This window comes from Toxorhynchites rutilus, chromosome 3 (assembly GCF_029784135.1).
Source record: "Toxorhynchites rutilus septentrionalis strain SRP chromosome 3, ASM2978413v1, whole genome shotgun sequence".
Taxonomy (NCBI): Eukaryota; Metazoa; Arthropoda; class Insecta; order Diptera; family Culicidae; genus Toxorhynchites; species Toxorhynchites rutilus.
Window position 1 is genome coordinate 141,610,725 of NC_073746.1, and position 14,834 is coordinate 141,625,558.

Consider the following 14,834-nt stretch of genomic DNA (forward strand, 5'->3'; position numbering starts at 1 on the left):
AATAAACGGGGGGTCTTCGTAGCCACTTGGTTACGCGTTCGCTTACCGAGCGATCGATCATGAGTTTAAACTCATGGCCCTCAATTGACCATCTTTGTATTGTTATAGAATAACTACGTCCACGCAACCATCATCAGCGATGGAAATCGATCCACGGTGAAACATGTAAGCTACAAATAATAAATACAATGAAATTACGAAATAATTACGGTAAACCTTGAAAAATCATAACGTAAAAAACCTCTCTGATTTCGAGATATGTTATGTAAAAAGCTTTCTCAGCTTTCAAAAAAAAATATAAAAGCATTCTAGCTGTAAACTAAGCCGAATTTCAATCGTGTACATGTCATATGTTTATCATATCTATAAATAGCACATTACACAGTTCCCATTTTTCGGCGTAGGGGCATTCCTTCCATTGTTCAAGCTAGACCACCGGACAGCGGAGACAGTTGATTTCTTTCTTTCTTTGTTTTTAAGAGGCTTTAAACTTTGCAGTTCATTCGCCTCTATCACAGTTGATTGATCATTGTTGAGTTATTTATAGAACAGCAGCCCGATGTGCCTTGCAGAGCAGAGCAGATGTATGGATGAATCGATCTTACTTCGATCGTGGATTGATCTCCATCGCTGTTGATTGTTGCGTGGACGTAGTTATTCTGTAACAACACAAAGATGGTCAATGAGGGTCCTGAGTTTTGAACTCACGATCGGTCGCTTACTAAGCGAACACGCAACCAATGTGGCTACGAAGACGCCCAATAGGGCCATTTGATTGCGTTAAACTTGCGGTCTTCACGGTTGTCATACTAGCTTAAGTGCTCGCCGCCAGGATTCGCATTTAGGGGCTGTCCACATACCACGTGGACAACTTTAGGGGGGGTAGAGGGTATTAAAATGTCCACGCTTGTCCACGGAGAGGGGAAAGGGGGTATAGACTATGTCCACGTGGACACGAAGAATAAATATGTTTTCAAATACAATCGACAAAAAAATTAGAGGAACAGAGTGCGAAGTCGGAAATTTTAAGTGATTTTTGACATGCTGTATCTTCGTGAAAAATCAACGTATATCGATGGGAGGCACATGATTTTGAAGCTACAACTTTCAGGTATTAGAATATTTTACGTACATATTTTTATCTTGATGTGAGTAGGTGTAGTAGGCAATAATATCGGGAAGAAATGAAAAATCAACTCAATAGCAAATCCATATAACCTAATCAATCAGCTTTTTTTTGGTTCCAAGAACGTTCCTGTAGGACCTTCTCACATTGAGATATTTCAGTTTGAATGAAACATTATTATCTAAAGGCAGTTTTGAAAACTCCAATAAGTTCTGCACAAGGATATTTTGTTACTTCGACGAAAAAAATTATTTAAATTTTTTGTATTGATTTAAAAAAGGGTCAAAACAAGATTTTCATAGTGCTTTACAAAATCGACTGTAGTTCTGCAAATATCGCATTAAGTTCTAATGTTTTCAGGCAAATTTTTAGCCTAGTATATTCCCTAAACATCTGTAAATGTTTCATATTGATTCGTTCAACCGTTTTTTCTAGCCGATTTTTCAAAGTTTGGAGTAAATTAAAGGAGCATTTTATCGCAATCGTATCAGAAGTACAAAATCTTACGCGACTCTCAGAACAAACGATTCGTAACATTACACTCCAATGTAACATTTTCGTCAACTCGAGAAGACCCGAACATTATTCCGCGAATTGTCTTAAAAGCTATCGATCTTTATCGCTACTTTCACCACTAGCAGTCAAGAATAACTCTGAAAAACCAATCGTAACTGTTGTTCCGTGATTTGAGATTAAAGTTGAAGCCTCGGAGCGAAAATTGTTACATTGGTCGTTTTGACTGCTCGCGTTTGCACATTGGTCTTATTACGTTGCATGACAAAAATTTGAAACTAACTACTAAACGACAATCCAAATATCAGCATTTTGTTCTAAAGACAGATTATCATTGTTATCACTCGTTGAATTGCACTGAAATGGATAACAACACCCGAAAGAAACAAAAACTCAAAACGACCGATGTACGACTTCGTGTTGTTTTGACTGCTTTGTTAGTCTGGACAAAGGAAAGTGGCGTCCGAAGTAACTTCGGTGCTTGAAATCCTAATCTATACATTGGATATTTTTTTATCGGCGATAAAAAGATGAAGAAGATAGATACGTGAACGATTGTTTTTGTAATGCATTCAATGATTGAAAACTAATAGCGTGTATCCATTAACTCGATTTGTTTACGTTTGTTACATAGGACCTTTTCAAAAATTACGCGAGAACTCCATATTGTTTGATTTTTCATGATATTACGAATATATTTTTTTCATCAAATATAATTTTCTATAGATTTTTTTTAGAATAAAAATGTTTGTATAGTTTTGCATGCAGAATTACGTGTAAAACCATTTTATTCTATTATTTTTCTCGAAAACTTACTAAAAAAACTAAAATTCCTAGTATTTCTAACAAAACTCATCATTATAATATCAGATTATTTTCAGACAAAAAAAATGTGTTTAATATTTTTATGGGAACCCCCTACCTCCATTCCAGAGGAGGGAGGGGTGTCATACCATTATAGAAACATTTCTCATACCCAAAAACCCTCACATCCCAAGTTGTGCTTGATTAGCTCTCGAGTTATGCAGAAGTTTGTGTTTCGTTTGTATGGCAGCACCCCTTAGAGAGGGGAAGGAGTGTATTCACCATAGAAACGATTCGTGTCCCGTAAAATCTTCTAAAATGCCAAATGTGGCTCCATTTGCTTGATTAGTTTAAGAGTTATGTAGAAATTTGTGTTTCATTTGTATGGCAGCCCCCCCTTAGAGAGGGGGGTGGACAGTTTAACCACCATAGAAATATTTATTGCATCCTAAAACCTCCACATGCCAAATTTGGTTTCATTTGCTTGATTAATTCTCGAGTAATTCAGAAATTTGTGTTTCATTTGTATGGCAGCCCCCCCTTAGAGAGGGGGTGGAGAGTCTAACCACCATAGAGAATCAGACAGACAGACAGGAATCCATTTATATATATATAGATATGTGATATCAACACATTTCATTGCAAGTGTTGAAAAAATCCTGAACTAAAATTGTTTTTGAAAATAATTTTAAACCCACTTATTTTTATTCGATTGGCGTTTGCAATCACAATCAGTAAAGCTCAAGATCAACCTTTGAAGTTGTGTAGTTTATATTCAGATGCGGATTGTTCCTCACCTGGTTACCTTTACATTACGAGTTTCCGTGTTGGCAAACTAGATAGCCTGTATATCTTCGCTGATAATGGAAAAACAAAAAAAATCTTGTTTACTCAAAAGTATTTCAAAATTATATGAAACATGTGCTTTGTCATGCTACTCATTTCTCTACCGTACAATAACAATGAGCCACAGCAAAGCTGGCACAGCAGGGTACAGCTAGTAAAATTTGAAATAAAATAAACTTAAATGGAATTCAGGTGCAATTCAATTATTTCCTTAATTATTAAAAAAGGAAAAATGTCCACGTGGACAAAGGGGGGTGGCGGTATGAAAATGTCCACGCGTGTCCACGGAGGGGGAGGGGGGAGTCTAAAATCGTGATTTTTCTGTCCACGTGGTATGTGGACGGCCCCTTACTATATTTGAATTGACATTTAAAATTAATTTAATTTTTTTTTTGCATTAGAGTGGTCTTAATGTTTTGTCCGACACTGTATATGAAAACGCCAAGACCAAAAAACGTCGAACGCTATTTTTAACGTGCAACTATGGGCTGCTCAAACGTAAACAACAGAAGCTGAAACACCCTGCATATTCCAAAAGACATGCCATAGTTATTTTTACACGGCAATACTCTGCAAAAGTTGCAAGAGATTCCTAGCTTTGAAAACGCTTCTATTAGCTGCCCAAACTATTAGATGCGCTTCTATTAGATGCCCATATTCACAGGACATCGCTTCTAATGACAACCATTCGCTCCGCACGAGACGGAGTGAAATCCGTAAGTGCAATCAATGGACAACACTTCCAGTGCTAAATAAATATTGTATTTACCGGACAACTCCGCTAATAATATGATCAACAAACTGATTAAATTTAATCCAAGTACTTTATTAATCATCTTTATGCTTACATTCGTAATCTATAATAAAATAAACTCTGTTAAACTGCAGACACTCTGAATATGTTTTGCGCTAAATTGCTTAAGCACACAAACTGCAGAGAAAAGAATACACTAGATTTCCCCCTGTTAGGCTCATTGGATATTCTCTTATATACTAGCAGAAGCGGTATAATTTTCGATGGCACTTCATTTAGCCGGCGGAGCTAGACTCAGATCGTCCTCGACTTCGGCGGATGATATTTTATGTGGTCCCGGTCCCTTCAGACGGTTCTGTACCTCCATGAAGCTACTCTTGATTTCATCCAGCGCCTGGCCTAAACCTCGCTTGATCAGATTGAACTCTTGCGTTACCAATGACAACCGGCCCAGTAGATAGTTCAGGTTTGAATCCACCTCAGACATTCGACCGGTGATCAGTGAAACCTGTAGTTAGAAAGGAATTCCAATGTAAGTATAATAGTAAATGTATTGAATAACCCAACAAGTATACCTTGCCCTCCATGCTGTCCATTGTTGTAATTGTTCCGTTAACATATGTTTCCGTCTGTTGCTGCAGACGATCCAATGCTTGCTTGCTGGATGAAATCTCCTGATACATAATACCAATCTGTCGCCAAACTTGGCTAATCTCCGTTTCGATCTTCGAACTGAGGTTGGTCAACGCGCCATTATGATTATCCAAGATAGTAGCCCCAATGTCATCAAATCGCTTAGTGACCGTTGCATTCAGTTCCTTCGAATTGGCCTTCACAACCTCGGTCACCTCGCGAAGAATTTGATGAATACCGTAGTCAATACCCCGCTTGGCATCCAGCACATTTTCACCCGTCTGCAGCAGGAATTTCTCCAATCTGCTCAGTGCCGCAATCTCATCCTTCAGCGAACCAATGTCTTTCTTGGTGGCCGAGAAGAAAGCTTCCGTATCGATGATTTCCTCCGACAGGGTCTTCAGAATCTCATTCACCGAGCCCTGCAGCACTTCGTTGTTCTCCTTGATGCGGGTCGCCGTCTTCGAGAAGCTCTTATCGGACGCAGTCAACACCTCCAGACGCATATCCTCTATCGCTTCCAGCGTTTCGTTGACCAGCCCATGAATAAACTCCTTATCTAGGGCAGGCGGTTGGGCCGCCAAGCTGTCCGCCACCGATTTACTTTCCTTCGCGACGGCATCAATCTTGTCCAGCTTCGCGATGACCTTCTCCTCGAAGTCAACGTTCGAGTGGGAGATAACGACCGGGTTGTTGTAGTAAGAAGATAACCGCTCCTCTATTTTGCCGATAATCTCTCCCGACGAGTCGACCTTGGCGCTAAGCAGTTTCTCCGTTTGCTCCAGCAGATTACGGTTGGTTTGCTGAAAATGTACGAGAGTGCCGGAAAGGTAGATTTCTTAGAATATATACGGGAACATTTATTATTTTTATAAACATCGCAATGTTGTTTATATACGTAATTCAGACACATTTATAGGACGTACAAATGAATAACACTTGTTAGTCAATTTTTAATCATTTGTTCTCTTTTAGTAACGATTCCGCTATGATATGAATCTTGCACAAGCAAGAAAAATGTCCTCAGACAAAATAGTATTCTTTTGTAAGAATAAAAAAAAATCAGCATTCTCAGCTTAGATACCGTGGCACTGCAATGGCTCTGGCTAGGTAATGAAAATTTGAAAGTATCCTTCCAATCTACGCTTTAGAAATGTGAAAAAAATAAATTTCAGTTATTTCCAAATTTCTAGACTAGACCAGTATATAATTCACACTAAAGAATATTCATACTCAATAAGTACAGTTTTAAAACCTCAATGACATATTTTGATACCCCAAACATACACAGAGTTTCGGGATTAGTAGTGGAAATGTGCTTTCAATTTTTTCCCTCAAGATACTTTCCTCCAGCTTTAATCAATTTTTTATATCGATTCAAATTCTAGCTCATTTTAAGGAAAGACGTTCAATGGTTCGGTTGAAGATGTTTGATTGACCCTAATGTCGTTAAAATATTTTCAATAACGAAAATCACATGGTACTAATGATAAAAGCGTCCGAGTCAATCACAAAATCTTTGAGACGAAGAATTAGAGACAATACTCGGTCAAGATTCGTGTCAAACGCAAACAGAGCTTACAGAATCAGACAGCAGCTATTTCTAAACGGCTCAAGGCCGCTGGATACATCCCACGGCAATGAAATTATGTTCCACACGTATTGAAAGTGAGAACGTCGAACGGCGACGAAATGTTGCTTGAACGGCACAAAGGGAAGTCTTTTTTGCATCCAACCGTTACCGGGGACGAAAAATTGAATTAATACGACAATCCAAAACGCAAATCCGGCAAACCAGGAAGATAAACGCCGAAGCCGAATAGCGACGGTACCACGTGATGCTCTGTATTTGGTGGAATCAAAAGGGTGTGATCCACTATGAGTTTCTAAAACCTGGTTTAACTATCAGACTTCTACAACAATGATATTGGTAACCAGAGGGGTCGCCTCTATAGCGCTGCTATTACCATGAAAGGAATAGACCCACATCATATTGCTAGCCTTACGCGTTGCATATTTTCTAATTTTTGGAAAATCCGACGACGGAGGATTTCGACTAGAAACCTGAAAAGATCATCAGGGAACATCTCTGCTTACAGTATATTTCGATGCTTACCGCGCCTGGAAATTCTTATTTTGAACAGGACGACGAAGGATATCCATCAGTAATGTTATAAGGTAACCGACCCACCTAATAATTAACAATGAGGGTTTTAATAAGCGCTGACAAAATTGTTTAGGGTCTGTTTAACCCTTTGCGGTCGTATATCTGCTCTCAGCCACCAAAGCAAGAAATCATATTATATACTTTATCCAACCATATATAACGGGTGTTAAATAAAAAATGAGAATTTTTTCAATACCTTTCAGTAACTCAAATAAAGAGCGTAAAATTTTCTTTCTCCAAGAAAATTGCTCTTTGGGCTTTGGGCCTAGAAACAGTAGGCGTGTTTGGTTTTGCTAGTTTGAATTTAGTCAAAGCAAAGATGGTGTCGAAACAGCACGTGCTCCGCGAACGCATTGTACGGTTCTACGAAACGCATTTCCAGCAAGGAAAAAAGTTCACAGTGGCACATTTTAAGGATGGAAATGTACCTGTCAGTACGGTCTATCGTATCCTGGGTTCCCTGAACGTAGAGCGGAAGGTTGGAAGTGGTCGTCCGGTGACGATAATGACGAAGCAGAGGAAGACATCGTTAAAGAAGCTGTTTGACAACAAGGACGCAACCAGCCTGCGTGACGCCGGGCGGAAATATGGCTGCTCCCACGTATTGATCCATCGGACCCTCAAAATGGAAGGAATCGTCTGCAGGAAGAAGACGAGGTCGCCGTATACGAGTACACGGAGGAGCAGATTGAGACGGTTAAATCACAGTGTCGGTGGATGACCAAAAAATACCGCGGGACGTCTTTCGTTCTGGACGACGAAAGCTATTTTCCGCTGTCCAAAACGCATTTTCCAGGAAATGATAATTACTACTCCAGCGACAAGTCATCCACACCGCCCGAAGTGAAATACAGGTTCAAGCACAAGTTTGAAAAAAAGGTTATGTTGTACATCGCCATTTCCGACCGGGGCATTTCAAAGCCTTGGTTTAAGCCGAGCGGTCTGGCAATCAAACAACAAATCTATCGATAAGAGTGCCTCGATAAAATCCTGCTGCCGTTCCTGGCGTATCTTGAGGAGAAAACGATACCGTTCATGCCGAAAGATCGTAACCCAACAAACTTGCCCCAGTGCCGCCCAATAGAGGATTTCTTTGGCTCACTCAGTGCACTAGTGTATAAAAACAATTGGAGGGCCAAGGACACGAAGCAACTGACTACAAGAATCCGGAATTGTATCCGGAAAATTGACGTAAGTGCCGTACAACGTTCTTGTGAGAGCATCGCGACAAAGTTGCGTCGAACAGCAGACCACGGCCCTTACTCAAACATTCACTGACATTTTTTTTGAAGAAAATACATCATGTTATTAATAAAAAATACTGAAATCGATGAAAAAAAAAATTTTTTTCTTATATGTGATAGAAAAAATTCTCATTTTTTATTTAACACCCGTTAATAGTTTACATTTTTTCTGAACGAATTTTAATGTCTAGTGAACTTTTTAACGAATTATTACGCAGTTTCTATAGATAATAGATAACGGTACTCGGTATTAACAAAAAAATATTAGCGTGGAATGAAAAGAGGATCTCTTTCACGGGATAATAATTCCAACCGCAAAGAGTTAATACACGCGACGTAACACGTAACATCTTTTTCTTGGATGGCGCTAACGTTCCCAGTGGAACTTTTGCCTTCTCAACGTAGGTGTTACTTGCGTCATTTTTATTAGTAGTACCTAGTTGAGATTCTATGCCGGTTAACACGTCTTGAATGTATTGTGAAGTGGAATTTCTTTGACACGTAACATAAATAATATAAATTGACGACTAGGTTGAATGTATGTTTCTTTAACTCTTTATAAGCCCTTGACAGCTATATTGCCACCAACAATTTTTTTCCGCACTTGGATTTTTTTTTCAATATTTTGCTTAAGCTCATTAGCACCCTAAACCAAGATTCGAGATTACAGTAGATCTCGACGTTTCATGCAATTATAAGACATTTGGCATCAAACAAAATTTCGAAAACACAATTTTCATCGACATCGAAAAATTTTTTTTCGCCGTTATAGCGAATCATTTTAGACCGTAAATCGAAAACATGCCTTAACTGAAGAGGGCCGTTATAGCGAAATGCCGTATAAAGAGCGGCCGTATAGCGCGGTATGGGAGTACTGCTAAATATGTACGATATTATTATAGGAGTCATTTTTATGAAAAAAACCCATTCGTTGAAAATGCAACAAGTTGATATGTTTTCACTGTAAGTGTTCTATTCAGGATTTACTGTTCGAGATCATACAGTATTTTCAAGAAAATAAATGGTATATTTGATGAGAAATTCAAATTTTAAATTTTTTTTGTGTATTTTTCTATTTTTTTGCTGCACTAGAAATATTGTTTTATATTTGCATAACCAATGACGCAATTAAATGAAATGGCAATTAAGCGTCAAACAGTGTTTTTGGGGTTAACGGGCAGACGCAACTATATTGCGACTTATTTTTTCAACTGTTTCAATAGTTTTTTTTTTCTATCAAATGTTCAAATGTGTTCTTCCTCATGTAAGTATTATGTTCTCAGAAGTTTGAGTCGATAGCTTGCCTATTTTCTACAACCTTATGAAGGGTTATAAGAAATGAATATCAAATTTGGTATTCTTGCACGCGACGACGAAATTATTTCGCGCAATTACGCGTCGTAATACATAATACCTGACGACAAGGAATCTGGAATATGGAATCTAAATTGTATAATTTCTTCATATGAACTTCTGTATAATTTTTATTTCAACTCGTTCTCTCTCCTGTCACTTTAAATTCGCCATGAAGTAGGGATCGGCAAAACAGTTCAACTTGATGAACGGCTCAGTCGCTAACCGTTTGCTTAAGTGAATCAGTTCTTTGGAGCCCAAAAACACATAGGCAGCCTCACAGTTGTTTATGGCTTGGCATTGATATCGTTAGATTAGATAGGACCTTTCCTAATTTGGATGAATTTTAATGTTATTTTAATTACTTGTGAAAAAAATGTGCTTGTTCTTTAAAAATCGAATATTCTATGAAAAAAAAAGTTTCTCACCCGACAGTGCTGTATTTAGTGGTTTGATTTGCGCAATTTTCCATATTTTCTGTTTGAGCTCAACCTAGGTTCCCGAAACGACATTTTTCAATTTTCACAAACAATCCGGTAATGGTTGTCACGATAATACGTACACGCAGTAGGCCAAACAATGGATCGAAAGAAACAAATAAAAAAAATCGGTTTATCCAATTCATGAATTCGACTCAGCTTCCACCGATTTTCCTTTCCAATAAACAGAGAATATATAAATATTACACGTGAATTGGAAATGTATATGTATTTATTACATTTGAAAATTTACAGCTTTGCCAAGAGTCTGAAGTAATTACAATGATGAAACCAATCCTAATTTTAAATTTCAAAATTGAGCATACATTAACAAAATTAGCCTCGCTTTAGATGCATTTTGCTTGTGACTGACAATATCGTTATTTTTTTAGTTTTCTCCAAGCGTTACGTAACTTGTGCACGACGCCTGATATGCGTTTGAAATTCCTAATTCTTCGTTACATTTTGACGTAGGACTACGTCTTTCATTTCTATACTGGGGTGTAAGTTCAAAGTTTCGAAAACGAAAGCGTTACGCCGGAGAACGAGATTTTGAGTGTTAATAGCTCCTAAACAACTGAACGAATTGGTATGATAAACACTTCATTCGAAAGATAAAATGGATGGATGTTTCCCTAACACAGACTTCAAAACCATGAAGCCTAGGGAAATCGGCATTGCAAAATAGATGCAAGCAGCGGGTACATTTGTACTCGTTTGTGTTTCTGTAAATTAGAATGTTTCCCTAACAGACTTCAAAATCATGAAATTGGCATTGCAAAATAGATTCTGGTTGCGAATAATTTTGTACTCGCCTGCGTTTCTGGAAATCGGAGTGTTTCCCTAACACAGACTTCAAAACCATGAAGCCTGGGGAAATCGGCATTGCAAAAAAGATGCAAGCTGCGGGTACTTCTGTATTCGCTTGCGTTTCTGTAAATCGGAATGTTTCCTTAACACAGACTTCAAAGCCATGGAGCCAGGAGAAATTGGCACAGCAAATTAGATGCAAACTACGGATACTCGCTTGCATTTTCGCAAACCGGAATGTGTTTCCCAATACAGATTCCGAAACCAAGAAGTTGGGAAAATCGGCATTGCAGATACATTCAAGTCGGCAATACTTTTATACCCCCATGCATTTTTACACTCCTGAATTCGTTTTGCTAACACGGTCTACTAAAGCAGGTATAAATACAACGCTTCGACTCGATTATACTGTATTGGAAGATATCTCTTCATGTCGTCATCTCACTGAACTTATATGCATACCGTTTGATGATTAGGCAAAATGTTGATAACTATTTGCTGCGATAACTACTACCATAATGTATGAATTGACCTGAATTGGGATTTGTTTGCAATTGAATTCGTAAATTGTTTCATTCATTTACTAGTTTAATAAATAATTTCATCAATACACACAAAAAATAGCTTTGCGCAGCGGCGATATCGTAACCAATAAGGAACACCCGAGATGCGAGTATTGCTAATCGAAGAAACACAAATGATTACTAAGCCAACGGCAGTCCTACGTCAACCTTGCGGTTATATTGTAGGTATAACCCATTCAAAGTTTTTCGTAGAGTGACTCCCCTATATAGAAATCAAAGACGTAGTCCTACGTTAAAAAAACAAACAATTTGCCATTCTTCGAGTTGATTTTCCAAAGGGTAATATTTGTAGTATATTTACTGTTAGATGTGCCAAGCCAAACACAGTCATTCATCAATTGCAGGTGTAATGATTAAACCATGATAATTTTTAATGTTGTTGATACAAATGCGTTTGTCGATCGACAATTGAACCAATTACCAATTTACCAATGTTAGCACCATGGTTTGAAAAAATTTCGCGATGGTAAAATAATAAAAATGAATCAGAACATGTTTGTTCAGATTTATTTATAACTTCAAATTTTAACTGCCCTCGATAAAGTTCACTTGATCAGTAGTGCTAGTGCAAGATTCCTATAAAAGCTAAAAGCACATCGCTCCAACAATCGTTCCATTAAAATACCAACCTCAATAGAGTCTCTGTCCGATTTCAGTTCAGCCATCTCCCGCCTCAGCTCTCTAATACTTTCGGTAAGCTCCTCGATCTTCGCTCCCAGTCCCTCGCCCTCCTCCTCGGACCGGGGAGGTTCCGGCTGGACTCTAGCCTCAAGCGCGTGCGCATTGTCAGTCAACCAACGCAGAACCCCCTCAAGAGTTTCACCCAGCTTCATTTGCTGCATCGTGTTCTTCTCATCTTGCTGCAACGAAAATGTGCACTCGTTAATGCACTGAACACGACGATTATCTCCACTGAAATGTACTTACGCTGAGGAGCGCCGTTTCGATGCTGCTGACGCGTTCGTCTAGCCGCGTGATCGTTCCCTTCAGCGTGTCGAATACCCGCTGGTTCTTCTGCAGCGTGATTAAACCCTTCTTAACCTGCTCGCCAAGGGATCGTTCCCTCTGCTCGTGCCGTTCTAGCTTATTGTCCAGCTGACTATAGGAATGCACCAACGAAAGGATGGCATCGCGAATTTCCTGGTTCCTGAAAATGTTTAAATCGTCACGCTACTATATGCTATCCAAACACTCGTATATCCGCCTCAGCGTAAAATTTCAATGAGCCGTGTTGCATCGCGGCGCAGTCTGTTAACACTTGACTGCAATTTGAGCCAAACCGAGAGCACAGAAAACGCACCGAAACCTCTAATAAGAAATTCCGAGGCATCATAAATCATCATCTTCGACGCCGCAACGTTCAAGCACTGAACCTAGTAGACGGATGGGTGGATATAAATTGTCACATTTGCGTCAGCGCACACGCACACATCTTGCATCCATCTTGTACCATCGAGCATGGAGAAATGTGTTATAATTATTTGTTTGGAAAAGCCAACAACACAGCGGCATTAATTGTGACCAATTAGATCCTCAGCATAGCCGGCCGGATCGGATCGAGCGCTACTAAGCATCCACTGGTAGTGCCCGAATGTTTAATGAGTTCATTGCCATCACGATCCGTTGGTTGATACGGATCAAATCCGTGCTAAGTTCAGCATAATACTGATGGATAAGCAGGGCACTGGCACCGACGATTCGAGTGCAAACAGTGGGCTTAATTATGGTGGGGAGATTTTCGTATGTTATTAAGATGTTCTGTTTTCGGCTCGTTTCACATTCAAGTGCAACAGCTTGGCAATGGAATAATTGATATGAATGTTTCCGGGAATCGCTATCCGCTGGAATGCAACGAAATCATTTAAGTCTCAAGAATTCGGTGGCTATTTTTGTTTGAATATGGTGCGTGATCAGTTGTAAAGATCTTTTGCTGAATTGAGCAGAATGTTTCATCAAAGGGTAACCTAACACGAATATACAAAATGTTTTTGAGAAAACGGTGCGCGTTCCGAAAAGTTCATTCATTTATTTTTTCTACAGGGTGCGCCAAAAATATTCTGTTTACAGAGGTCTTAGCACACAACAACATCACATAATATTATTCGCAACATTGTAATTTTGTGAAAAAGTACAATAAACAAGTGACAATTTGCTGTTCGTCCAAAAAGGTTGTTGGATGTTATTTCTCTACTATCTATCTCAACAAAAATTCTGTACCGTTTGCACCATCGAACAAATAAGGTTCCCGTTTCATATGTGCATACAATGCTTTGGTTTTCTTGGCATGAACATAAGGCGTGGTAGACAAATTACGTAACGCTTAAAATGGGGATTTTGGGCCACCTCGCCCTCCTATGTAACAATAAGTAACGCAAGGCAAATCTCCCTCCTCCTTAAGTTACGTAACGCTAAAATAATCTGTACAAAAAGTCAAAGTCGTTTGAAAAAAGTCATATTTTAGCTTTTATTATGTAATGAAAATATCAACGTAAAAATCAAACATCTGCCCAAGTCGGAATTAAATGTTGATTTATGCAAAAGTAACAACTTTTAGGTTCAATGCAACATTTCCTGTCGTAACATTTCACTACTTGCAAAAAGTATTGAAATGTCTTTACGTGACGAGCAAACCACTCGGTTGAACATCCTACTAATTCCTCTTCATCGATTTCGGGAATTTACGGGCTCAATATATTGGGTTGGGGAAAAAGAAATGTCTTATATTGTCAATATATGGCAACACTTAAACATATCTTGTGTTGTACTTATCGCATCGGGTCATACTATACGGCTATTTAAAGACGACGAAAAATGGTGTTGTTTTCCACCAGGACAACGCTCGGCCTCACACATTTTTGATGACCCGCCATGAGGCTACGGGAGCTCGGATGTGATGTCCTATCGCACCCACCGTATAGTCCGGACCTGGCTCCAAGTGATTATCATCTCTTCCGGTCCATGCAAAACGCTCTTGGTGATGCTAAGTTGGCCTCAAAAGAGACTTGCGTAAACTGGCTGTCTGAGTTTTTTTGCAAATAAGAAGGGGGGTTTTATAAGGAGGGGATAATGAAGTTGCCTTCTAAATGGCAACAAGGTTGCGAACAAAACTGCGCATATTTGACTTAAATTGGATAATTTAAAGTATGTTAAATAAAGCGTCAAATTTCGATCAGAAATACGACATTTCTTTTTCCCCAACCCTATATTCTGCTTTGACGGGATCGTTAGGTTGTTGCACACATCAGCTAACGATTCCCCTGCATATTCAAAATGTTTCGTTTACAGTTCCGGGTCCCTTGTTTTGAGTTTTTCATTCAAGTGAGATCCGTCAGGATTATGAGGAAGTATTGAACCTGCTAACTCCGGGGAAGAGGGGCCATCCGACGTTCAGTTCAACTCTGTTGAAAGCACTGCGTCCTGGATCATTTGTAGCATCGATTATTGCATAGGTTCAATCGAAAATATCTATGATCCTTTTATATCTAAAAAATAAAAAACAGAAGACACATACAATTTATAAG

General features: G+C 38.9%; 1 protein-coding gene across 3 annotated transcripts in view; it reads right to left on the reverse strand.

Annotated features, from left to right (window-relative positions):
• Positions 1–4,094: 4,094 nt before the first annotated feature.
• LOC129777524 (adventurous-gliding motility protein Z) overlaps positions 4,095–14,834 on the reverse strand; it is a 28,224-nt gene continuing 17,484 nt past the window's right edge. For all 3 annotated transcript variants that reach the window (XM_055783832.1, XM_055783833.1, XM_055783831.1), the window contains 4 exons: positions 12,241–12,460; positions 11,943–12,173; positions 4,619–5,479; positions 4,095–4,551 (listed from right to left, as the gene is read on the reverse strand). In XM_055783832.1, coding sequence (XP_055639807.1) covers positions 4,315–4,551; positions 4,619–5,479; positions 11,943–12,173; positions 12,241–12,460 — 1,549 coding nt within the window. In that variant the 3' untranslated portion in view covers positions 4,095–4,314. The remainder of the gene's footprint in view (positions 4,552–4,618; positions 5,480–11,942; positions 12,174–12,240; positions 12,461–14,834) is intronic.